Below are 27,887 nucleotides of genomic sequence, written 5' to 3'. Positions count from 1 at the left end.
AAGAACGAAGGCACACTGCGACCTCTTGTGGAGGAAAAGGAGCATGTCCGCACTGCATACTTAACAGGTGCTCTTATTTTACATCCTTTATCTGCACTCTTACAACAAAGAGTAGCGTGGACAGGCCTTAAACAAGCAAACAGTTAAAATTATTACAAGATGACCCTAATAAAAACAGTGGGATAATAATAATAATAATAATAATAATAATAATAATAATAAAAGTTGTAATAAGAATATATAACACATACATTCACACACTACTATGGGCAATTTGGGAACACCAATTCTGAATGTCTTTGGACTGTGGGATGAAATCAGCGTACCCGGAGGAAACCCACCAAGCACGGGGAGAAATATATGTTTGTGTATGTGTGTGTATTTCACTCACACACTCAAATAATTTAAAATTTGCTACTTAATCTTATCAGTTGTTATCAATATTTTTCTAAGCTATATATATATATATATATATATATATATATATATATATATATATATATATATATACACATACACATACAGGTATATACACACATATATGTGTGTCTGTGTGTATACATACATACACACATACTGTATATATATATATATATATATATATATATATATATAGCTTAGAAAAATATTACAACTGATGAGATTAAGTAGCAAATTTTAAATTACAAATTTGCTAATAAAATTAGCAAAATAGCAAATTTGTCATAAAATACTTTAAAGTTTATACTATAAAGTTATAGACAAAAAAGAAATTAGCATTCCTTCAGTGTATATATATATATATATATATATATATATATATATATATATATATATATATATATACACACACACACACACACACACACACAGATACATTTAGAAAGCAATAATTAACACTATGTTAAATGTATCTTAAAAACACTATTAATTTGTTCATTTATTTATTGCTATGCTATAAATTAATTAAACGTAGGGTGAAAACTTTTCTTTTCACTCATCTACATAAATAAGTGCTTAGTGTACGTTTTTTAAGCAATGTGAATTTTTTTTATATACTTTACAAAAGAAATCTAAATACTTCTCAAAGATATAACCAACTTTTATCATTCATCTTGTTTACTTGTTCTGGCAACTTCCTGAATATATGACGTCACGTCTTTTCTACGGATCCCCGGACGGACAATCCTCATCTGTCTATGGCGTTTCGGTTAGGTAGCACCGCGCCGCACAGCCTGTCCTGTCTCCGTAGATTTTTTTTTCTCCTTTGGATTATAACAGAGCGGCAGAGAATGGGTTAAGGAGCGGGGGGTCTGGATTCCTCCTCTCCTGATCGCCATGACGAACAAATGAACTCTCGGGGAATGAAATTTAAATTCCATAAAGGAGAAAAAGTTCTCTGCTTTGAACCGGACCCGTCCAAGGCCAAAGTGCTGTATGATGCAAAGGTAACTTTATGGCGGAAACGAACGTGAAACGGTGCAGTGTTATTGTAGTAAACACCAGGGCTTGTGTGTGTATGTGTGTGTGAGAGAGAGAGAGAGAGAGAGGCTTGCTTCCTGCACAGCAAGTGTGTGATATTTCAGCGCTTTAATGTGTTTTATGATGGAGGGCTTGGATGCACTTTGAGCGCGCGCGTAACTGCTGCTTGCAGGATGTAGTGAGTTAGGAAAGTTCAGATGCTACAACAGGAAGTTACACACTTTAATCATGATTGCAAGTACAAATTAATTTATTTCTTCGATTGCATGATTTATTATAAATGTAATGTGGCTGGGAAGCTCAGCCAGCCTGTATGCAGTTCCTCATTTGTTCTCTACTTCCTATATTCTCTCCAAACTTTAACCTGTGTATTCTGTACATATTATCAGAAGCGTTAAACTATCGCAGTGCATTATGGGCACGCTAGGTGTACTACAAAACGACCAAAATCGTGCAGTACCGACTGACTGTGTGAAGGGGTTTGGGATAAACAAGTTGCACTCCAAGCAACACTTCCAAATCATGCTGCATTCAAGCGCTCCCGCGATTGTGTGTAATAGCGCTTGTTCCTAAGCAAAAGTTACAACGTAATAATAGAATAATAAGTAGAGGAACGATTTAACTTAAACCGACTGTAACACTATAACAATTATTTAATACACCGTGATGTTTAAAAACATGATTCCCCAAATATTGCTCTTCAGGTTTACAGGTTGCACTTTGTCATGAGGTTTAATCGCACAATTGTACAACAGGAGATTTTTTTTTAATTCTCGTGTTTATCACTCATCACCATTATCCTTCAGTGAAAGAATTTTTAGTGGGAGATTAATAACAATATTGTTTGGATTTTGTTATTTTAAAGATGTCCCTGTGTCTCTTAAAAAGACATTTGTACGTCTGTATCCTTTAGCAGCGTTATGTATATTTTACACTTCACAGGATATGTTAAAAATATAGTCATACAGTTGTCAAAACATTTTTTGGGGAAATGGTAAATCCGTGGAGCGCTTGAAGGAAGCTCCGGGAGCCCGTTGGGCTTGGGAGGGGTGTTCTGATGACGTCACTTCTAAAGCGCCGCTGCTGAAGCTGTCGAGAGAGGAGGAGGGATTGGGGTGGGGCATGAATTAATTATATTGCAATCCTTAAAACATAAAAACCCGATTGTTCTGCAGGTGGTGGACATTGTAGTGGGTAAAGATGAGAAGGGAAAGCAGATCCCGAAATATCTGTGCATTTATTCCCAACACACTTTAACCTGGGCATGCTGTACATGTTATTTGAGCGTGCAGTGCATTATGGGTCACGCTAGATGTGTTTAGTATACGACAACAAAATAATCCAAATTAGTGTGTTAAGTATTTGACGATAAACAAGTTGTACTCCCAGCAGCACTTCCAAATCATGCTGCATTCAAGTGCTCCCGAGATTGTTTGTCCCGCTCTGGGTAAGAGCGTCTGCCAAATGCCTAAATGTAAAGCGCTCGTTCCTAAGCAAAAAAGTTACAACGTAGACACAACAGGGTTTTTTTTTATCCCAGTTAAAAATAAATCACTTTATCACCATCATCCTTCCGTGAACGTATTACGAGTGGTGGATGGATAGCGAACGTTTTTGCGTATTGTAAGGTTTAATGATTATCTATGTCTCTTTTTCTTTCTGTCCCTTAATAAAGAGATTGACGCACTTGTATCCTTTAGCAGCATCATACACATCTTAGAAATGTAACCAGCCATAGTAAAAAACGTGTAGTAAAAATAAAACTCGCCAAAACATTTCGTAACCAACCTCAAGTGCGTGTCGTAACTACAGTAGGAAACGGTAAATCCTTGGCGCGGTTGAAGGAAGCACCGGGAGCCGGGTTTGGCTGGGGGATACTGATGACGTCACTTCTAAAGCGCCGCTGCTGGAGCTGTTTTATATATAGGGAGAGAGAGGATTTGGGGAAATATTGCAATTCGTAACACAAAATAAACCCGATTGTTTGTTATTTTTTTCTTTGCAGGTCGTGGATATTGTAGTGGGAAAAGATGAGAAGGGAAAGAGGATCCCGAAATATCTGATTCACTTCAACGGCTGGAATCGAAGGTAAAGAAAGAGACCAGCAGTGCAGAGAGCTGATTGAGTTAGCATGTTAGCATGTTAGCCATCAGAGGAGCAGTGGGGCTGATCGAGGCCCAGCTATGGACATGAACTCACTCAGATTGACAAAGTAAAGCCTTTGGATTGAAATTAATAGATACTTTATTGATCCGTAAGGAAATTCCAGATATTTAGCAGGAATAAAGACAATAACATAAAGACATAAACATGTTGTGGATGTAATTGCACACTGTTTATCTCACATCTCAGGATAAATATGAAAACTGACCAGAAGTTAATAGTGCAGGATATATAAGAAGGTTTTTATTTTTAAAAATAGTGCACGGTGGTGTAGTGGTTAGCACTGTCGCCTCGCACCTCCAGGGTCTGGGTTCGATTCCCGCCTGTCTGTGTGTGTGTGTGTGTGTAAGTGCATTATGTCTTCGTGGTGTCCCCATGCTTGGTGGGTTAATCGGCGTTCCCAAATTGCCCGTAGTGTATGAAGGAGTGTGTGTTGTGATGGATTGGCACCCTGTCCAGATCGTACCCCGCCTCATGCCCTAAGCCCCCCCCCCCCCCCATGACCTTGTACAGAATAAAGCGGTATAGATGATGAGTAAACCTGTAACAGTTCAAGTGACAGTGAACCTGAGTCAAAATATGTAATAATAAGAGAAACTAAGCAGACTAGTTTCAGATAGATGAGAGGGCCCCGGCACAGAATCTACAAACTCACTGTTGTGTTTATTCCACAGCTGGGATCGCTGGGCTGCAGAAGATCATGTGCTCCGAGATTCCGAGGACAACCGCAAGTTGCAGCGTAAACTGGCTCGGAAAGCTTTGGCTCGCATGTATGTTTGGTTTTTAAGTCAGTGGTTGTTGTTGTTATTATTCTTCCCCAAGTGACTGTGCATGCTCTTCCTGTGATATATGATGTAATGTGTGTCTACGGAAATTGGTTAGAACTGAACATAAAAGACACTATATAGACAAAAGTATTTGTCAAAATCTGCAACACCATTGTATCCAAATACATATTCTTAAATATGGAGTAAATCTCCCTTTTGCAACTCTAACAGCTTCCACTCTGCTTGAAAGGCTGTCCACAAGATTTTGGAGTGTTTCTGTTGGAATTCGTGCCTATTCATTCTGTAGTGCATTTATGAGGTCAGGTGCTGATGTTGGACGAGAAGGCCCGCCTCTCAATCTCTTTTTCAGTTCATACCAAAGGTGCTCGATGGGGTTGAGGTCACAGGGCTCTGTGTTAGGGCCGGTCAAGTTCTTCCACACCGAACTCATCAAACCATGTCTTTATAGTTGTTGCTTTGTGCATTGGAAGTCTTCTCCAAACTGTTAACACAAAGTTGGAAGCATAGCATTGCCCAAGATGTCTTGGTATGCTGAAGCATTAAGATTGACCTTCACTAGGGATAAACGGCCTGAATGAAACCCGTTGGGTTGGAATTGAACCCATACCTTGCAAATTTCAATGGATAAAATCTGTTTTACTGTAAATGAAAACAATCCCCAAAACAAACAAAAAAAAAACACACATTTTTTTTTCAAAAGTTTGCACTGAAAACAGTACAAAAATAAGTTAATTTCATATTGTTTTTATATCAATTTAATATCATATTTGTTCTCTACAGGAGGAGAAAAGGATGGAGGAAGCGACGGTGTCGTTTGCCTGGTGTTAACTCTGTGTTAAAAAGTTTACCTGAAGACGAAAACGAAGAGAGCGATGAGCGTGAGTTTTACACCCTGTTTTAAGTGATTTTAATAATGATCAGAAAGGGCTGAACAACTCGGCATTCGCACACACACACACACCAAAAAAAAATTCCTCATCCTGAACTTTTGACATATGGTTTTCCTGAACAGCGTTGATTTCATCATCTGAAGACGGCGACGAGGACAATTCCGACCCAGAGACTATAAAAAGTGAGAGCGAGTCGTCTGAGGATTTAGATGAAATGGTACGTATTTGGTAAAAAAGATTTGGAGCTTCTGTATCTCAGGGCTTAAGAGACGGGGTAGTACACACTAAACACACACATACGTATACACACATACTTATACACACACATACTTATACACACACATGCGTATACACACACACATACATATATATACACTCACATGTACACATACACGCACGCATAAACTCTCACATTCACATACTACAGGCAATTTGGGAACACCAATTAGCCTGATCTTTATGTCTTTGGACTGTGGGAGGAAACCGGAGCACCCGGAGGAAACCCATCAAGCACGGAGAGAACATGCAAACTCCATGCACACAGACCCTGAGGCGTGAAACGAACCCAGACCCTGGAGGTGCAAGGTGACAGTACCTTGGTTTTGAACTCAAGAATTTAATTTTAAATGAAAAGACTTGTACAAGCTTATAGACCATGGCAAACTGACCATAATTTTCTGAACACATAAGGAATACACACAAATGCAAATACCTTTTTTATTTTTTTTTTAAACATAAACAGTGCTATATGAAATCTTTAGCAAATAATGCAAACAATTGTTTTTTTTTAAATAAGGCGTGTTTAAAGAGTATTTTTAAACACATTTTGCTATAAACGACACTGCTACCATTTTAATTTAAATTTCTTCTATCTCAGTGAACTGTTCATTTTGATGAACTAACCAAAAGAGAAGCAATTACTAAGGAGACAAAGTGTTGTTTAAGATGACATCGTGTTTTTTTTTTTCCCCTCACAGAAAGAAGAGCAGGAAGCCCATGCAAAAAGGGAGAGTGAGGAGAAGAGCATCGCAATCAACATCGACATCCCTGACGTCCTGAAGAAGAAGCTGGAGGACGACTGTTACTACATCAACAAGAGGAAAAAGGTCATTCTCGGCAGACGTTAGATACCACGTTAGATCTTAGGAATATGAATGTAACGCATATGAGGTTTGCTTGGTAGAAATAACCGAAGGGTTTATTTTAGACAGAACAAATAAACATAGTTTACGTTAACGTGTTTGTGAGTCACGTTAACACAAATCTTCTCATCTTTGTCTGTAGCTGGTGAAGCTGCCGTGCCAGATGAACATAGTGAACATCCTCGAGTCGTACGTTAAACACTTCACTATAAACGCTGCTTTTTCTGCCAATGAGCGCTTCCGCCATCCTCAGAGCTCCACACAGTCCAACATGAGTCCGCACTACGTACCACCTGAGAAAAAGTAAGTCGAAGCTCCATACTGGTTTAAGTTATCCCACAGACTTTCAACCCATCTGGATTTCTGAGCAGGGCAAAAATGTGATGTTTGTCGAGTTTTACTGATAATTAGGTTATAGATGCCATAAAGTGCAAGTTATGTGGATTGTATGTTAGGGATTAAGTTACACAACCAAAAACACAACGGGGGTTAACAGGTTAACATGATGCATTAAAAAAACAACATTTAAAGAGTTTTAATGTGGAAGAAACACGACACTAAGAACAACAGTAAAATTCAAAATATAACACAGTGAAACATGTTAAAAACAGACATCAAAGCAGAAAACATCATGGCAAAACTAAAAACACAAACATCAGAAAGAAAGAAAAATATCGCAGTAATACAAACAACACAATGCAAACGTAAACACAAATAAAGCTTAAAGCAAGACAACGAATCAAAAACACAACAGTAAAGTGACAAATGTAACCTTAAAAATGACGGTAAAGTTAAAAACATAACACTAAAAAAAACAATAGTTATCCCTGAAACATGCTGAATCAATAACAAAACAAATATAACACTAAAAAAACAATAGTTTGGAGGAAAACACCACAGTAAAAGTGGAGAGACTTTTGCTTGAAAGTTTGTTTTGAGGCAGTGTGGCCCCAGGGTTAGTGTTTATTTTCTTTATTATAATTAGTTTTTGACGGCTTATGTTTTTATTTGTTTGTTTTTTTTTTTTTATACTTTTTGTGAGTATTTTGGTATTTGTTTTTTTTTGTTTTTTTTCCTTTTTTTTTTCTTTATATTTTGTTTTTTTGTGGTGGCTTGTATTTATGTAACCTTAAAAATGATAGTAAAGTTAAAAACAGAAGACTGAAAAAACACAATAGTTATCCCCGAAACACTCTGCATCAAAAACAAAACAAATATAACATTAAAAACACAGGAAGGTTAAAAATAAAGCAGAAATAAAACCATGAATCAGAGCACAATAAGAAAACCGAAAAAAAACAAAAAACATTAAAGCTTAAAACATGGCAACGTGTTAAAGGAAAAATTGCACAAAAAAATAAAAAATAAAACATCAAAAGAAAGAAATAAGCATGATGACCAATCAAAGGAAAACTCCACAGAATAAGTAAAAACATGACAGCGTGTCAAAAAGCACAACCGCAAAATGGAAAAACACAACACCTCCTTGTTTTGTCTGTGCCGCGTGCAGTCATTACAGAGCATGTAATAATATTTGTCTGATTTGTTAATGTTTCACACAAAGCTGCTACTGTAATCATGTTAAGACTTAAGCCACTTTTAAGGATTTTAAGAGGTTCAACATAATCTAACCAAGTTTCTAACTTTCTTTTCCGCACAGCGAGGAGCTCTGTAAGGAAATGGTGGACGGCTTGAGAATCACCTTCGACTTCACCTTACCCATGATCCTCCTGTATCCCAACGAGCAGGCCCAATTCAAGAAGGTCAGCTCGTCCAAGTTCTTCCAGCCAATCGGAGAAAGTGCAGGATGCTCTACGAGGTGAGCAGAGAGGACGAAGGTCATCAAACATGTTATATTTGAGTCAAAATGGCGCTTTATAAAGTGCCATCTTATTTAATATACTTATAATACTTCAAACACTTGAAACACTACGATCATGTGTGTTCAGGTCTCTCGGCGAGCGCTCCCCAAGTCCAGGCCTGAACCCATCCACACCTCAGTCTACAGACGGCCACTCGGCTCACAACGAACCCTCCGTCTCGCCCGTCATCGCGGCGACGACACCAAAACGCCGCCGCTGCACTAACCCCGATACCGACAACACGCACTCATTGAGACGCTCCACACGCAACACCTCCGGAGGAGAGAAGAGTACAGAGGGAGGAGGAGGAGGAGGCGGCAGCAGTAACACATCACCTCAACCCAAACGCAGACACGCTGAAGTACCGACTCCACTGCCCAAGTTCTTCCTCAACCTGGAGAAGAGTGAGTGAACCTTCATCTCTGTGTCTCAACCCTTTATTAGAAAAGTGCAGGGTGGCTAAGAAAGCGAAATATTACAAGCAAGTATAAGATTTCTGTCGAACATCAGCCTTTACATTATTTAATATCTCCATAACTGCTTTAAAATATATCCACTAGAGGGTGCTGTGCATCTATTTCTTCAACTTGTGTCGAGAAGCTGCTCAGTGAAAGTGAAGACATTTTATACCTGGCTTGATGTGTGATCTATCCCCCTGTCCTTTTTTTTTTTTTTTTTAAAGGAACACCAGTCCACAGTGGCTCGTCCTCTCCCTTACCCCTCACGCCGAGTAAAGACGGCAGTGGTGTGTTTTCAGGGCTCGAGAGTCGCAGGAACAATGAACTGAACGAGGTGAGGTTTAAAATTCGACTGCTGAGCTCGAGCGTAGGTGTGTCTCTTATAAGACATGGTTATTTATTTTTTTATTTATTTTGGAAGGGGTCATGTTTTCATTTACTTTTTTGTGTGCATTTCACAATATTTGTTTGTTTTTATATTATTTGTGAGAACTCTGGTGTTAGTTTAGTTTTTGTTTTATTTGTTTTACTTTTTGCGGTTCTTTTTTTTGTAGTGGTTTTTATTTAAATTTTGTTTTTGTGTTTTTATTTTTTATTGTTAAGGTTTAGTTTGTTTTTTTCCGTTTGTTTTTTGTATCCTTGTGGTGTTTTATTTAATTTATCATATTTATTTATTTATTTGCTTTCTGGAGTCCAGTTTTTGAATGCCGCTTCATTCTTTACTTTTTCCATAACACTAGTACTTAATGCTTATTTCATTTCATTTACTTTGTCATGTTAAATACCCTAACCTCATATCCTGCCATTTTTTTTTTCTATAGCTAATCAAGTCTAAGACTATTAGCAAGGAGAAACCGTTGATAAAACAGTAATAAAACAGTTTTTAAGCCACCCAAGAATGGGCTTTGTGGTCTATCTACAGTATATAGAAGTGATGTAGGGTATAAACTGCACTGTGTGTGAAAGTGAGCCCTTCCAGTACACACTAGTACAGTCCAACTCCTTTATTATTTGCAAAAGGAAATATTATGGCAATTAAAGAGGGGGAAAAAAATAAAGGCCCCGTCCCTTTTTAGGTGAGGGGTTGAGTCCCTAGAATCGCTCTTGGATCCGGTATTTTCCAAAACATAAATTAACTTCAAACACTGCTCGTTCTATCCACAGTTCATAAGCGGTTTGTTTATTCCAAAACCATTAATGGTGATGAAACCCCCATGGATGTCATGGAATACATCACTGTTTATTATTCTCAGTTTTTTTTTCTCAGTTAATTTCAAAATACATTTCTAGAAAACACTGTATTCCAAAGTCTTATTTCGATTATTTTTAAAAGAATGGAATCTGCTGGAATTAGGGTTTAACGCTAGATTATGATTTCTCTTAATATTAAATAATCTTCAAAAACTGGCATCAACCGTCCACTAGATGGCACTACTCATCATTTCCTTGAAAACAGAATAAACTTACGCATTTGAAAGTCAAATCTTCTAGGTGACTAAAGATGAATCCTGGTTGGTTTTTCCAAAAATGAACTGAAAGGACTGTGACAGTGATGTTCAGGTTCTGGAGCCATGACCCGGGTTATATCTTTACATAAACCCAATAGAGGACTGTTGTACAATGGTAAAGTACTGTAGGCACTAGTCGTCAAGAAACCGTCTTCTTCAGGAAGCAACCGAGCACGTCTGGATCGAGCGAGTGACACCAGAGCACCGCTGACGTCTTTTTGACTCTGTGACCAGCTTAATCTGGCAGGTTTTAAAAAAAGATATAATACTTCATACTAAATGATAATTGTTGTATAGCAATTTAATTGCAGATGATAAATTGTTCTTATGTTCCTGATTGGCAGTATTTAAAAAAATGTTTTAGCATGTCATTAAAACACTGACTTTTACTTTTGTCTCAATACTTTTGGCCACCGCTGTATGTGCAAATCAGACTAAAAGATTGTGTGGATCTTTGGAGAGGAAAAAAAAAGTTGATACACACATGGATTTAAATCTCGTTAACCCGTTGAGGACAGTCCAATGGAAAATCGGAGTTATACAACTCGGGAGAAGCGGATAATCTGTTTAAAACATTTACACAGAAAATATTGAGCAGATTAATAATCTGAACGGTTTTAACAGTTCGCTCCAGGATGCAGACTGATCATTATGACTGGTGCACGCTAAAAATCAGACTCCTGTCAAACCCGCCGTGAATAACAGCCTCCTCACAGCAGACTTCAACATAACAACTATTACTCCTTTAACATTGCAGTTTGCTATGATGAGCATCATGTCCCATATTTTTATATTTCTTTACCAAGTTAACACAGAGCTTGTATCTGTTAATGCACCATGTCATTGTGTCAGTAAATGCTGAGTCATGGGCCACAGTTAACATCAGAGCTGAGTGACAAGCCAGGGGAGGGGGGGGGGGTCTTCTTATATGATGTCACAAAAGGGGGGAAATCCAATTGACTTGTTTAAAAACATGGAAACAGGACGAAAAAGAGTCTTCTGTTCCTGTCTAAAAAAGGTGAATTTTAGTATATAAGGTTTTACCTTGAGGTAAACCTATAAGATGTCTATATGAATTAATCAGAGAGACTGAGAGTCTACCTTGTTCTCGCTGCAGGTGCTGAGTTGGCGTCTGACGCCTGATAACTACCCCCTGAGCGATCAGCCTCCACCTCCGTCCTACCTGTACGGCTCACAGCATCTCCTCCGCCTGTTCGGTGCGTATTCCAAGTCAGAGGACAAACAATGCATTTAGTTGGCTCAGCCTTTGATTTAGTTTTATTTTTTTTGCTCCGTGTGATAATTAGACGCCGTTCGAGTCAAACTGGGACTTTTGATTGTGCAGAATAACAGAACATACCGATGAGAGTAAAAAAAATAATAAAATACCTTTATTTATCTATTTAATGCGCTTATAAGAATTTCACTAGTGCTTGATCACATCAAGGTAAAAGGTTTTCTCCTTCACATCCGTAACGCTGGCCTCCCAAGAACTCTTTTAATTGACCTAAACATGTGGAAACGGCTAGGTGCGAGATCAGCACTGTACACAGATGCGGCTGTAACTCCAAGCAGAGTTTCTGTAATGTGCAAGTGGTGTTCGGGAAAGAAGGTGTGCACAGTTCCCACAGACGGCTGCATCTCTTCTACAAGTTGGCGAGAATTTATTGGACGATTTTCAAGGATTTGGATCTCTAAATGTTCACCATCTCATCATGTTTTACTGCAAACTGTACTTGAAGTCTTTTTTTTTATAAACGTCAAATCGTTTTTACGTCTTCATTTACGAGTCATTTCATCACAGGTCCCTGTTTGACTCGAACGCCATTGTAAATAAAGACCTATATATATATATATATATATATATATATATATATATATATATATTTTTTTTTTTATCCTCGCCTACAAATCCCGACATGACAATCCCTCTTATCTAAACGTAATAATGAAGCCCTTTTTTATTCCCAAAGGAGCAGCAGATAGGATGTAGTTACCATCGTTATCGTTATCGGCACTATAGAAAATATCCCTTTATGTATATAAAATTAACATCAGCTCATCCATCATCTCCAACATTGACTCTTCCGTGCACTCTGCTTAATGTACTTCACCTTGTGTCTGAGGTGTCAGTAAGATAAGAGTCGAAGCCTTCATAAGTGAAACACTAGGGATATATAGCGTGCATTAGAAGTTCTAAAGTTCTAGCTTATCCGGTGTTTCTATACACTCGTGAACCATACTCGAGTTTCATAGTCTAGACCAGAACATGACCATCATCTTCGTTCAAGTGAGGAAGTTTGTATACTGTGATATTTTTTTTTAAAGGTGTGAAAAATGATTTTGTTGCCTTATTTTATTTTTTTTGACATTTGCTCTGCAGTGAAGCTTCCTGAGATCCTTGGGAAGATGCACATGCCTGAGAAGAACCTAAGGGCCTTAGTGAAGCACTTGGAGCTTTTTCTCAGGTACGACTCGCTCCATTTGTGCACCAGTGGTCATGTGATGAACACTTGGATAATTTTTTTGATGTAACGAGTAATCTAACGCATTAGGTCTGCCATTTAAGTACTCAGTTATTTAGTTACTTTTTCAAAAACATAATCTGTTATTCAGATAATTTATGTAACCTGTGAGCCAGACAGCAGTCTTTCCCAATCCCTTAGTCTGTATGTACAAGCCCCGCCCCCAATAACCTCGCCCCCTCTGTTATTCCTGCTGTTATACCCCTATCTCACCTATGCGGTTTGACTATGTGAGGACTGATGCGTGGAAAGATGGAAACCTAATCACAGCGCCAAAACTTGCGGTGAATCATGATGAACCGTACTTACGGCCACCGCACAAAACCACGTAGATAAGATAGGGGTATTAGTAGTTGACAGATTATGGGCCAAACTTCACCGAGTAATGATGGTAGAATAACTATGAAGGTCTTGACTTAAACAACATGCATGAGGAATCACAAAGGAGTTTTCATTTTCTGCAATGAAAAAGTACTCTAATTAGTTAATTTTATGAGAAAGTAATGCTGTAATGTAACTGATTACTTTATAAAGACAGTAATTTTGTAATGTAATTAGTTACTTTGAAAAGTAACACTGGTAATGAACTGTACTTCTTGATCTTATCTTTTAAATATTGTCATAATATTGGCACCTCTTCTGATATACATTCATAATAATGCTTGTGCTGTCATGCTTGGTTATGAGTTTCTGGGATATAACGTTTTCAAAAGTAGCCCATGTTCCGTCTACAACAGCTGGTGATAATCCAGATTTCGTATCTGGAGAATTGCTTTAGCTAAAAAATATGAACTTCTGTAGAGACCTGAATTAAAGCTGCAGTGACGTGAACCAAAGAAGCATCTGAATGTCTAAAAATGACTACAAATTTAAATTTGGCATAATAGGGGCACTTTATTTAGAGCTACTGAATATCATGGAAGCACTGCAAGCTTATACAGTACCAGGACCCAAGTGTTGATTTGACAATTCTGCACTTTCAGAGCGACTATCGATCTGCTGAGACTCTCTAAAACCTGGTAACTTGAAGCTTTTTTGTGGTTTACAGTGATCAGAGAGCGGAAAGCCGCTACATGCAAGGCAAAACATGGCATTATGCTTAAATTACAAATAATTTTCTAAATAAATTTCAACAATTTTGTTTATGTACTTATAATTATTACTAAAATAATAACTTCCTATAAATATGTCTTGGAAAATATCCGCGTGTTAACATTTGAAAAGGCAGAGATCTCGAAGTACGTGTGGTACAATAAGTACAGTATGCAGACTGTAAAATATACAGTACTGAAATGAAAGAACGAACAATATTACCTTGTCATCTGAGAGTTCATTTCTCCTGAAAGAAACTAACACACACTATTGGGGTGTTGATTTACCACGGTATGTGTAATGCATGTGTTTAAAGTGAGTGTGTGCACCGCCTCGCTGTAGACAGTGTTCATATCGCTAACGCAGATCCTCAGACATATCCCAGAATAAAGGATGCTACAGACTCCTGCAAAGGGAAGCAATTTCCTTGCATAAAGTTGACACAGTACACAACCAGAATGGCGGAATTTTGTAACAATAGACAGCATGACTGTGCCGTTGTGTTAAGTCTCTCTCGGAATTGTTCTGCCACTTTTTTCAAAGTCAGACCCCATTCATAAGCGGAAATAACACTAAACTATAAATACTGTTTCCTCTGTCGAGAGACCTATGTCCAACAACTGCACAACACTGCTTTTTTTTTTCCACTATTGGGAACACGTGTGGCTGAAGATGTGCTCCGTCAACGCATGTTTGAGATACGTGAGTTTCAATACTGTATATTTTGCCGCATACTGTATTTGTTTAACACTAGCACTATTTTTGAGTATTAATGATAGGATTAATTGGTTTATCAACCATATGCACATCTATTGAATCCTTTTGAACAATTCTGGATTCTGAGGAGTCAGAAGGTCCTGATTTAAATTTCTACAGCAGCAGCACTGATAGTAATTAGGCTCCCTGTTTTAATAGGTTGTTATTTCTATGGTAACAGCTACTTTACATGTAGTATGTATGTTGCATGAAATATTCGATAATATTTCTGCAGGAAGTTTCCTAAACTTCTAAGTGCAGGGATAGTTATGTGTTTGTCTAGATCGCTGCTATAGTTTAAGTGATCACAGCAACTGACTTGTTTCATTTTATTCAAGTGGATAAAAAGCAGGAGTAGGACTTAAGGTTAAATCAGTTAATTATTAATTATTAATGGCAGCAAGGCACCTTTTTTTTTCAGTTTAATAAAATTTTTAAGTTAGACTTTTTAAAATCCGCCTCGATAAATACAATTTTATATAATTTTAGTATTGTAAGGTGGTAGAGGGAAAGATATATTTAAATGCAAAGTTATCAAGGTTACATTTTTTTTTTAACTGTAATTACGGAAACCTCAACATACCGATTCAATTCATGGAGATGAGTACTTGGGGCAAAAATTTGTATTGCGATACAAATTATCCTATAAACAATAATATAAATGCAGATAATTGGTTCCAGGCATCCAAAAATATATCCAAAAATATTAGCAGTACGTATTACTAATATCCAGCACTATAATCATATTTTTGCATATAAACACTTATATATATATATATATATATATATTTTATTTATAGATAGTTAGATAGATAGATGGATAGATAGATAGATAAATAAAATGTGTATCACCGTGTATATAGAAAAGATGTGTAAATGAAGTAAAATGTGATATAATGGACAAAACCTTAATTTTTGGCTCCCTTTTCTTCTTGCTGTCGTCCTTGCTAACTTTCTTGAGTTTCTTGAGACCTATGGTGCTATGTCTTCACCAAATATCCAAAAAATTAACTCACTTTGCTTGGATTTTCACTGACAAAACGAGTTTTGAACAGCTCCTGGATGTACAAGCAACTTAGCCAGCATTCGGCTATTCCGAAAAATGCTTCGTATGCAAGATTTCAAATACTTGAGGCGAATCTTCGTAAGGGCGTGCATGCTAATGTTCAAGGGTAGTTTTTATTTTATTTATTTTATTTTTTTTTAAGTGTAACAAGCCATAAATAAGAGAGTCAAATAATGGCAAATAATCTTCCTCATGCATACTTATGTATGCACAATAAGACAATCCTTTATTTCTAATAAAACCGGTAGGGCAGCATGTCACGGTATCTCCGACCGGCTTTGCTGTTGTGTAAGTCCGATTTGCGTCTCGTCCACTTTATCGATTCGGAAGCAGCGAAGGAGAGCTGCTGCTATTTTCTTGTTAAGGTGAAATGATCGGGTGGTACATTGCGAGGCGTTTATCCGGAGCCAGTGCTCATTTCCTGTCTGGAGGAGTGTGTGTGTATGTGTGTCTAAGTGTGTTAGAATTCACATTAAAAGTTATAAGGATATCAGCGGGCATTACACAAGCCTCTGAACTAATCTGTAAATCCGGTGCAGCGATCTTGAGCCGGCCTCAAATCCACAGGATTTATTATTCTCAGCTCTAATTAAAAGCGCCGCAGCTCCTCCTTCCGCCAGCACTCGGCGCTGTGGAGCACAGTGTAGAGGAAAGCTTGTCCCCCCCCCCGCTTTAATCTCTAATGCTGATTTCTGTATTCTGATAAAATGTACTTGTGTGTTTTTTTTTCTCCCCACCCACTAAGGATAGAAGTATTGAAATTGTGTCTTTTAATTTTCCTTGAATGTTTTTTTTTCTGCATTTTTATATCTTCCCCCTCCTGCAGTCCTTAAATGTCTGTGTTTTAATAAAAAACCACGAATCAGGTCATTGTTTTAAAACTGTGCCGTGACAGTGGGACGCTGCGCATGATGAGATGATGCAGTTAAACAGATCTCAGCAAGACTGATTAAAGTTAATCCCATCTGTTATGTGTGAGGCTGATTGTGTGTTTGTGTGTGTGTAAAAGAGAAAGAGATGATGCATGTTGTTTTGAATTTGAGTTAGGACTGTTGAATTTCCATAAATGCATTTAATCCATGTTTGCTGAAAAGATGTAGCGTCTAACTGATCATACTGTAATAGGTTCGAACATTAATATGTTGATTGTATGCTGTGAAAAGAAAGAAAGGAACAGTAGTGTTGTACTGTGTTTTAAAAAAGTGACTGATTTCAATGTCATTCCACCATACAAAGCTAAAAAGGTGCCAGTGCTACGAGTTACGTTCAGCATTTAGATGCACTTCTTTTCCCTTAGTAATGCTAGTCATATATATTATATTGCCAAAAGTATTCGCTCGCCTTGCACATATGAACTGGAGTAACATCCAATTCTTAATCCATAGGGTTTAATATGATGTTGACCCCGTCCCCTTTGCAGCTATGACAGCTTCACCTCTTCTGGAAAGGCTTTCCACAAGCTTTAGGAGGAGTGTGTTAATGGGAATCTTTGACCGTTCTTCCAGAAGCACATTTGTGAGGTCAGACACTGATGTTGGATGAGAAGGCCTGGCTCACAATCTCCGCTCCAATTCATTCCAAAGATGTTCTTCAGGTTGAGATCAGGACTCAAGAGGTGCAGGCCAGTCATGTTCTTCCACACCAAACTCGCTCTTACTTTATGGACTTTGCTTTGTGCACTGGAGGGCAGTCATGTTGAAACAGGAAGGGGACATCCCCAAATTGTTCCCACAAAGTTGAGAGCATGAAATTGTCCGAAATGACTTGGTATGCTAGAAGCATTAAGAGTTTCTTACACTGAAAGTAAGGGGCCAAACCCAGCTCCTGAAAAACATCCCCACACCAGTTCCACCATGACTGCGCACCAGTGCACAAAGCAAGGTCCATAAAAACATGAATGAGTGGGTTCGTGTGAAAGAACTTAGCTAGATTTTACATTTACACTGCTCAGGATTAGGGAGAATGAGAACAAATATACAAGGTCTGTACTGAAAGGAACGCAAAGGTGGAATAAAAATGTCAAATGAGATACTTGTCTATCTGGAAGTCAGAGCACACCTGTTTCAGCATTATGACAACAAAAACAGCAAACCCTCCATAATAACAGCAGAAGAATTAATCAGAATATGAATCTGGAGTGACTGGCAATTGTTTCAATATTAAAACTGATAAGCGGGAAGCCTCGCCCCATCCCCATCTAATATTAGTAATCTTTTACATCTGAGAGCTGCACACTCATGAGGTGAAATAGAAGACCTAATGACCCCCAAAAAGCAAAAAGGCCACCTCTATTTGTAAACACTAATGAGAATCCGAGGCTTAAATTAAAATGTTGTCTACATGCGCAAACCCGAGACTGTAAAGACCTCGAAATGGAGGAACATTTATATTAATGAGGTCGATTTGTCTGCCTTCTCAGTTATTGCATTAAGGAGGTGTACCAGCAAATATTTAAAAATGCGCTGAAATTAATAATCATTGCCATGGCTATTGTTTTGGCAGAATGAATTCAAGTGGTGTTACTTTTTCAAATTAGTTCAAAATTGTCTGAACATTTTATCTTTGTTTTACTAGAAAAATGAGACTATATTAAAATATTACCCTAAAATTCTTATTCCGTTGGCTTTTTCTTCAGATAGATCTGACTAAGCCAATAATCCCAAGGACACTCCAGAGTGCTCTTCCCCCTCCCACAGACTTTGTTGAATAAGGTTGTTTAACTGAGAAATTTATGTTCCCGGGGCTGTCTGTAGTTTTGACAGGTTTTTCAGGATTTCCTGGCGGTTTCTTCTTCTCATGTTCAGTCTGCTAATTAAGCTTCGAAGTGTCTCTGCTGTCGTATTGAGAAGAAGGCCGGTGCCGAGCACAAAGAGACGCACTGCAGTGTCTGTCAGAAAACTGATCATTATCATAATTTGAGCTGCTGCGTTTTTCTTCTAATCTTTTCAAAGTGAGGATCCTGTTAGAACAGCTGGTGTTGGTGACCAAACACTTCTAAAGTAGGAGTGGGTAGTGCAGCCACGTTAGTTGTCATCCATATAAATATTAGGAGCACAGAGCAATATTATTACTACAGCCGATGTCTGGTGAGACGCAGTATACTAAATGGATACAAACACAAAAAATGGTTGGATATGGACAATGGTTGGATATCCCAAAATAGTGGTATGTGGGCAGCGTGAAGATCACCATCAGATTCCTGTAGACTGTGTACCACACTGAAACCATAAAGATGGCTGTCTAACAGCCGAGAACAATTTGGGATTAAGTCACCAGTTAATGACTTAAGCATGATAGGACAGACTTGTAAGAATGTATTTAATGCTTATACTCCTAAGTTACTTAATTCAATTCAATTTTATTTGTATAGCGCTTTTAACAATTTACATTTTTTCATAAGCACATGGTATTTTATGTATACAGGTAGTACCCGAATTAGGAACATTCTAGGTACGGATTTCTGCAGATATAACCGGATCGTGGTTCGCATCTAAAATTTATAGATAGACCGTTCAGTGCACCGGAACAAATCCGACTTACGAACATGCTCCCGGAAGGGGACTACCTGTATGGTGTCTTATAAAAGTATAAATTAACCAGAGCAAACATTTTAAAGAATGCCGTACATCTGGAATTTTCCCGGAATATGGACAAGACCCACAATTCCAACAACTTCGTTATGTGTGACTCATTAATAAAGTGAACCAAATCAGAATAACAAAAAAAGGCTGTTGAAAAACTTCTCCACTGTCTTTATTTAAAGAATAAGGCCAGGGGGAAAAAACACTGTCCAATTTTGTGCATTGCCTGTACTGAAGGTTGCATTCTTGTGACGTAAAAGTTAAGATATGTGGGGTTATAGTTTTGTGAGAAACATGAGAAATATTGTGCAAAACAAACCTTGTTGATTAGTCCATTTTAATTAGTTAAAATCTAAACGCCTGGTAATGAAGAAGTTACACTTGTAACTACACACATTGCTAGCAGTCACGGGTAAAAGAATGCAAATGCAGAATTGATTAAAGAACGCTTCTACACAAGATCATGTATTGCGTCTCCACTGTTCTGCTGGTAGATTTTAGGTTGAGTCAACAGTGCAGAGGTGTTACAGCCACACGGCAGTTTGGCAATAGTACAAAATGGCCAATGCTCTAATATCCTATTAAAGTGTCCATATAAATCAATCAAATCTAATTATTTCCTCGAATCATTTAATATGTTTAGTGAGTTGAAAGACTCAGACGATGTCTTAATTTATCAGGTGGTAACTGAAAGGGTCTGCTGGAGTGATCCTCATTGGCATGGTGATGAGACATTTGGTCAAAATGGCTGCAGAGTAAACTAAAACTTCATGGTGAACTTAAACTACCACATGATCATTTGACTGCATAAAACCTCATAATACACACACATCTATCTATCTATCTATCTATATATCTATCTATCTATCTATCTATCTATCTATCTATCTGATTTGTAATTGTGATTAATGTAACAGGAAATTTGTAGAATGTGTGTATGCATATACAGTGCCAGGTTGTTTTTAATTGTTTTCAACATTGAAATAATGACAGAACAAATATGGTATTATGTAGTAAACAAAAAATGTGTTAAATTACCCAAAACATATATTTTTCGATTCCTCAAAGTAGCCACCTTTTGCTTTAATGACAGGTCTGCACATTCTTGACATTCCTCACCTAGAATGGTTTTCCACCAATCTTAAAGAAGTTCAGAAAGGTTGTTGTGTACTTGTTGGCTGTTTATACTTCACTTTCTGGTCCATCTCATCCCAAACCATGTCTGGATTTAGATCAAGTAATTGTGTAGACCATGTCATCTGATGTAGCACTCCAACACTCTCCTTTTTGGGGGGCAAATAGCTCTTACATAACCTAGAGGTGTGTTTGGGGTCTTTGTCCTTCTGGAAAACAAATGTTGATCAAACCAGATGGGATGGGATTGCACTGCAAAATGCTCTGGTAGTCATGCTGGTGTAGTGTGCCCTCAATTTTTACTAAGTCACCAACAGTGTCACAAGAAAAATGTCACCCAAGTCTCTTCTGTTTGTTGTTCTACCAAAGTTATGATTTTTTTGTGTTGGTCAGGCCTTCATGGTTGAACTGCCACAGTATCCTCTGAACAGTGGATTATGAAATATGTCTGCTGCTTCTTAACTCCAGGAAGCATTTATGTAGGCTATAATCTGAGGAGCTGTAAATCCATCAGCAAGGAAGAACCAGGTATTCACATCTCCTGTCCGGAGAAATCTGTCCTGAAGTGATCTTCATGGAAGAAATGAGGCCCAAAAGCTAAAGACCTTCGACTACAAGAAGGCTAAGCAACTCTAACTATGCACGAAAAAATAGAAACTGGGGTGAAGAAAATTGGCAGCTGGTGCTCTGGCCCGATGAGTTAAAAATTGAAATATTTGGCTACAGCAAGAGGCAGGTTGTTTGCCGAAGGGCTTGAGAGCGGTACAATAATGAGTGTCTGCAGGCAACCGTGAAGCATGGTAGTGGTTCTTACAAGTTTGACCCTGCAGTTCTACAAAAAAAGTTGGATATTTGGTCAGGGTTAATGGTGTTGACAATGCTTAAAAGTACAGACAGATGCTGATCTATCATGCAGTACCATCAGGGAGGCATCTGAAATTTACTCTACACAGGGACAATGACCCCAAAACCAAAAAATCACTAATTATCAGCACCTCAGATTAAAGCTGCTATGAAGGTTTTACAGAGCATAAATAACAGACACGTTTTAATATATTAATACATCTCAATGCATATTTTGGATATTTTATTTTTTAGTTGTTGTTTTTTACACACAATATAGAAATAAATAAAAATCAAGAAAGACCTTGGAATTGGATGATGTGTGAAAACTGCTTGTGTATACAGGGGTGCCAATAATTGTGGCACAAATTATTTAGTGTGTATGTGTGTGTATATATATATATATATATATATATATATATATATATATATATATATATATATATATAGTAGATTTATATATATATATATATATAGTAGATTTATGTATGTACACACACAAAAACAAATATTAAGTAGACAATAGACGATTTTTTTTTGTCATCAGTTGAAAGACCTTTATTATCTGATTGTCCTTGCCTTCATTTTGCCAAGCATTGTTATTACTGCCGTTTTTTGAATTTGTTTAGTAACTGATTGATGTTCCTTTTCTTTACCTTTGGTAGGTTTTTGGCCGAGTTTCATGAAGACTTCTTTCCCGAGGCTGCGTACGTGTCTGCCACTGAAGCGCATTACTGTATGAAACAGCCGAGGCCCGTCTGCTGAGACTGAATTATTTCCTCTCTTGTCCTTCCTGACATCCCCAATCCTTTCACTTTTTGACTCAAGTCCGGAGCTTGCTTTGTCCAATTTCATCTCTCTCAGAGACCTCGGTGTGCATTTCTTTAACATTACCTTTATTGTCATTCTTTGGGGCACGGAGACTCCAGAAAGGCTGTTTTCATCCCGCGTTTCAGCTTGCTTCTGTGGATAGTTGGAAGTCGCTACACGTTGTCCTTTTTCTTTAAGCAAAATGCTTTTTGACTTTATCTTCCCCAGACCTCCTTGCTGTTGAGCCAGGTTTCTTGCTTTTCCTTCCCTCTTTGCAACTAAAGCAACAAAATAACTTGATTTGATCCATGGAATTGGTCAGTTTGCTACATTGTTTTTTTCCCACAAGCTGGGATTGTTAATAAATAACACAACACAAAGGCAAGTGTTTTCTTTCTTTTTTTTTTCTTTCCTCCCCCGTCTCTATGCTAAACCAGTTCTTAGCATAGAATTTCCAAAAAAGTTACCATTTAAAAAAAAAAAAAACAATTTGAACAGTGGATTATCCTGTTTTTGAATGCTATATTTAATAAAAATTGGACTGTTTTGCATAATACGTTCAAACCATTGAATATATCAGTCCAGATAAGTACTTTAAAGGCACATCTTATTAAAATGCGATGTTCTACAGTTATGAACCAGAGAGAAAGCTTTGGTGCCTCAGTGGCTGACTTTCAGTCATTCTGTGCTATACTTTGAAGGAATAAGATCTTACCTTGCAAAAAGACTGAACCAGGCACATAAACTCTATCCGTGAAACACATGAGCACAAAATCTGTTGTATTCTTTCTAAGGTCTATTGTCTTATATTTATGAAGTTTCACAGAGTAACAGCCCTGATCTAGCATCAGTTCCTTTCCCTTGATGGACCATAAATAAAAAATGAAAATGATCTTAGATCAGCCATCTTTTCCCGTGTTGTGTGTAGAGCCTTTATAAATACAGTACGACATATAGTCTCGTGTGTTGTCATTCTCAAAGGGCAAATCCACATGCCAGTTAAGCTCCTGTTTGTTAATATAAATCCATAACTTGAAGTGAACATGATTTTTTTTTTTTTGAAATGATGTATATTTTACAATTTGTCCAGTGTACATTTTTTTGCTCTCTGTTGTGAATTTCCTGCCTTTTTGTATAATAAACCACTGCAAAATAAATATTGTTCTGCTTGTTTTTTTTTTTTTTTAACGAACTGTACATTAAAATATGCTATTTTGCAATAGAATGTTGAACAGTTCCTGGCCCCCAAAAAGGTGTCACTCACTTCTTTTAAAAATGTGTTAAACTAGCTATAGCTTAAATTATGATTCTCAATGTGGTGGGCAATTTGTATGTAAAAATGATTCCTCATGCTCCCAGAACCACTCTTTCACAATTTAAATTCTGGAATATGCCCGAACCATCAAAAGGAAAAAAAAAATAACTCCATAGATGGGATAACCCCGTCATTCAGTACATTCAGGTCATCAGCTGACTTAATTTTTTGCCATATAATGTTGCATAACTGAAGCAACTCCAGATCATAACACTGCCTTCAGAGGCTTGCACAGTGGGCACTATGCATGATGGATGCATTGCTTCACTTCTTTCTTCTTTCCACTGCTTCAAAGTCCAATCTTTATGATCCCTAGCAAACTGCTGAAGCCTCTTATTTTGGGGGGGTTTAGTCTCAAAAGTGGTTACACTGCTTTTTATTATGCAACTTTTTTATTTTTTTATTTTTTTTTTTATGCAACTTTCCCAAGCATTTAAGTGTTGTCCATTCATTATTTCTTTCTCAAGTTCACGGTTCAGCACAATCCCTCCAAGTTATAATGATGTATTGGACTTTTCTTTACCCAATTCCAGTAATTTCAGCATTCTCCTTAGTTGTTTTCTTTGCTTGTTGCAGTCCCAAAGAATTGACCCTTCTAAAAAGGTTAGTATTATACAGTATTATATATTATTATTTTTATTTTTTTTCTGGTATTGTATGTAGAAAAGGCAATTCAAGAAGAGGTTAAAGTCGTCTCCTGAGTATTGGCGTTTGTTGTGGGGCAGAAGGGTTGTGCTCTCTGGTGGGAGTTTAATGCACTCAAGAGAATCTGAGGAGTGAGGTCAAAGAGTGATCCTAATGACCCCTATGAAGGGTAAATGTACTGCGGCTGAATTAGGTTTTGTGGGACCTACCTTGGATAGTGTCATCCATGTAACCCAGTCTGGTTTAGTATGAAAAGATAACGGAGCAATCTTGAAGACATTGAACCTGAACCCTGCACCATGAAGGTTGGGGGTCATGTGCAATACCAGGCATGTTGTGCCCAGTTTCTTTCCTTAATTTCTATTAGCAATAAATGTTTCACGTTAGGAAGCTCCCATTTCAATGTAAATTTTAAGTGACCTTTTGAATTAGTATTTTCTCAATTCTAAAATAAGTACAGCATTCAGCACTGAACTTCAATTCCTAACTGTTATTAAGATGTACTGGTTTGAGATTCGATGAGTTAAACTTAACCCACATCTGGATGTCTTGGGTCATTTCTTCCTACCCAACAACATACCATTATAATTTAGCATCCTGGGAATTTTTCAGTTTTGACTTACTAGGGACTGTCATGCAGAAATGTCCAATTAAAGAAAATGAAGGTGCTGCAGTTATAGGTGCATCAGTGTGGGAGCAGTACAATTCAGTATGTGCTGTTGTAGTTTTGCTAAATATTGGCTAATGTAAGGCACGTTGGCGTAGCGGTTAGCTCTGTCAACTTGCGCCTCCAGGATCTGGGTTTGTGCATGTTGGTGGGTTTCCTTCAACAGTCCGAAGACATGCATATTAATTGGCATTCCAAAATTGCCCGTAGAGTGTGAACGAATGTGTGTGTGCCCTACAACTAAGTGGCACCCAGTCCAGGGCGTACCCTGCCTCGTGCCCTAAGTATCCTATGACAGGCTTCAGGTCCCCGCAATCCTGTATGCAGGATAAAGCAGTTTAGATGACAACAGCTATGGCTAACGTAACTATGCTTTCTTCATCTTTACCTTATGATTATTATTTTTATTACATCATGCTGTTGTTTTCATTTCCATCAAAGTGTAATCCCAGAGCTTATCTCATCCTCTCTGTTCACATAAACTCCGCTCTCTTGAGTCCTCGCTAATTTAAGCATAGTTGCATGTATTGTTCTTGTTAAACAATGACACAACGCCTGACGATGTGATATGTCCGACATGTCTCTGATCGATGATGTAAGCTGAAATTAATTCCGAATTACCGTTTCCCATCACTCTGCACCAAGATGGCCCCCAGTCCCGTAATGCCTGCTTTCAGTTCGTACCGAACCTCTCTCTCCATTATAACAAGCCAAATGGACAGAGTGCTAAGTGCTAATCCAATCGGAGTGCCATCACAGGGGCAAAACGGAGCACTTACAAAGGAAATTGGAGCTGCTCTTCTCAGCCCCAAGGTATCGGATAGCGGAGAAATTTCAGACCGGCCGCACGTCTGGGGCTACGCTAAACCGATTTCCCCCGCCCAGTCCTCTCGATATCAATTCCTCTTGATTTGATTTTAAAATTCGAAGGTCTGCAAATGCACCCGGAGCTCATGTGTAGGTCCGTCCACTATCATTCTCTTTGTTCCTTTCTCGTGGTGTTGTCTTCTTCCATGCATGAGCTGAAAGCTTGGATTTGTGGGCATCAAACATGGAGTCAAGGGCCACTCCTGGAACATCTCTAACCGCAGCAGATGTAGGATGGCTAGAGGATTCTGTACAGATGCCGATGTAAGTGTTTACATTTTGGTTTCTTTTTTTTGTGGACTATAAAATCTGTATATAATATCCAGCAATATTACAGTTCCCACTGAACTGTTTCTCTCCAGCTGTCCGGCTAAATTAATGACAAATGAATTTCATTCCTTGGTGTTGGCTTTGTGTTTTCATGGAGTTTCGCTCTGTGGGACTGTTGTAATCAATGCATGCTTAAAAACTTCTTTTTTTGCTTTTAGACCAAATCATTGCTTTAAAATGGAAAATAATTCACTTTCAAAGCAAGATCCATTCCTTCCCATAGCTTTTGCTATATGTTTGGCTTTGCATTTGGACCTGTAACATGATCAAGCGTTTAGGTATCATCTTGCGATATATTTGGAATGCCAGGTGTTTCTTTTTGAATACTAATAACTGACTGGACCGAACGCATGTGTGCGTAACCTTTCTTATTGTGTGCTTCAGGAGTCATACAATGCAAAATCTATATTATTATTAAATAAAGAAATGCATCTGAATCTATATGAGGAACTGGCAGATTTATTTTCTGTATAAGTGTCTGTAATAGCTGGAAGCAAGAACGTTCCAACTAAATCACTTTTCTAGCACCTCAGAATAGTCTTATTCCAGGTAGACGCATCCTTTGAGCTGCTTTATCTTTGCCTCAGGACTTTTTGTTTTACTGTGACACAAGACGTACAGCTTGAGGAAGAATGAAATTCGCAGTTTTCTTTTCCAGCAAATGTTGCACGTATGCATGGTGTAGTTTCCGATCCACACTTATTATGTTACAAATGTGCAAGCATTGGTTATCATCTAACAAACGAAGGGGTTCTACTATAATGTTGAAAGAATTTGGGGTTGATTTTGGGCCCACTTTAAATGCAACAATGAACAAACAATATTAATAATAAACATATTTTTGTTTATTCTGGATGCCAATGTTCACGTGAATAAACAGTACAGTCGTTTGGGTCTGACGCATCAGGCCACACAATTTGAAATAAAATGCGTAATTTTTGTTGTTATCAGATGTATATATAGATGTATATGTAGATATATCAGATTGTAAACAACTTTATCTATTATACATCAAATATACTGTAGTTATAAACCCAAGGCATATTTGATGACCAAAGATGGATTCTTTATTTTTGCTCTAGATTCTTTAACGTCTGCTTCCAGACATTGTTTAGCTCTGGATTGGTTTATAGCATTTCAGCACTAGGCAGACGCTCTTATCCAGAGTGACTTATATGTTTCTCATTATACATTTGAGCAGTTGAGGGTGAAGGGCCTTGCTCAAGGGCCCAACACTTGCGGGGGGTCGGGATTTGAACCTGGGACCTTCTGGACTCTAGCCCAATGCCGTAACTACTGAGCTACCCCTATTGTCTGGTTGTGCTTGTGCATTAAATGCAGATTTCGCTTGGATTTATGCCAATATACGCGCAAATAACGTGAACATGTACACTAGGGGGCAGTGTTGGGCATATCTTTAGTACAATTAATGCGCTACAAAATTACTGACATGGGAATGTTTTGCTTATACCATAGCCGCGGTAGCATCCTCAGACCTGGGTGTACAGTGGGTATGAAACAGGTTTGGGGTATTTGAGGTAGACAGCGCTGTTCATAGTGATGTAATACAACAATGACAATCACACTGTTAAGGAGAGCAATTTCAAAATGTGACTTAATAAGAAATCCTAGCATTTGTCTCATCATAGGCTACTGAATACATTTCCACTCTGGAATTTTGCTCATCATGGCTTGATGAGGACATTCCGTCCTTATCAAGCCATGAATGTCCAACTTGTCTAGAATCTCACCATGAACATGCATAAGTGCAAAATTTGTTGTGTGTAACCATGTTGTCACATGGCGCAGCATTTGAGAAAGCCTTCCTCCCACCAGCAGCGTGGTGCACCCCATCACCCCTACTTCCTGCGGTTATGGCTCAGGCTTATAAATACATTCCATGTGTATTGATCTTGAGTCACCAGCTTAGGTAGAGGAAATTTTAAGAAATGCTTGATGGCTTGGACATTTGAGCCTGAACCAC

The 27,887-nt window shown here is 38.0% G+C and overlaps 2 protein-coding genes across 3 annotated transcripts in view; both read left to right on the top strand.

The window, feature by feature from the left end:
• Positions 1–1,189: 1,189 nt before the first annotated feature.
• LOC128506626 (male-specific lethal 3 homolog) lies at positions 1,190–23,234 on the top strand. Its single transcript, XM_053477162.1, has 13 exons — positions 1,190–1,427; positions 3,467–3,549; positions 4,299–4,394; positions 5,193–5,290; positions 5,425–5,519; positions 6,280–6,408; positions 6,587–6,747; positions 8,105–8,263; positions 8,394–8,710; positions 8,989–9,098; positions 11,390–11,489; positions 12,656–12,740; positions 21,935–23,234. The coding sequence occupies exons 1-13, from the start codon at positions 1,329–1,331 to the stop codon at positions 22,032–22,034; spliced, it is 1,632 nt and encodes a 543-aa protein (XP_053333137.1). The 5' UTR covers positions 1,190–1,328; the 3' UTR covers positions 22,035–23,234.
• Positions 23,235–25,757: 2,523 nt separating this feature from the next.
• LOC128506913 (FERM and PDZ domain-containing protein 4-like) overlaps positions 25,758–27,887 on the top strand; it is a 67,653-nt gene continuing 65,523 nt past the window's right edge. Inside the window, exon 1 of one of the 2 annotated variants that reach the window (XM_053477532.1) lies at positions 25,758–25,837. In XM_053477532.1, coding sequence (XP_053333507.1) covers positions 25,758–25,837 — 80 coding nt within the window. The remainder of the gene's footprint in view (positions 25,838–27,887) is intronic. The other variant, XM_053477531.1, reaches the window with a different exon arrangement.

The sequence above is a fragment of the Clarias gariepinus genome, chromosome 18, assembly GCF_024256425.1.
Source record: "Clarias gariepinus isolate MV-2021 ecotype Netherlands chromosome 18, CGAR_prim_01v2, whole genome shotgun sequence".
In the NCBI taxonomy this organism is placed as follows: Eukaryota; Metazoa; Chordata; class Actinopteri; order Siluriformes; family Clariidae; genus Clarias; species Clarias gariepinus.
This window is presented reverse-complemented; position numbering and strand designations above follow the sequence as displayed.

Excerpts from the sequence above, each read along its gene's own strand:
- LOC128506626 (XM_053477162.1), top strand. The coding sequence starts at position 1,329 with ATGAACTCTCGGGGAATGAAATTTAAATTCCATAAAGGAGAAAAAGTT. Across the intron at positions 6,409-6,586 it reads ACATCAACAAGAGGAAAAAG|CTGGTGAAGCTGCCGTGCCA; the intron begins GTCATTCTCGGC and ends CTTTGTCTGTAG. Across the intron at positions 12,741-21,934 it reads CACTTGGAGCTTTTTCTCAG|GTTTTTGGCCGAGTTTCATG; the intron begins GTACGACTCGCT and ends TACCTTTGGTAG.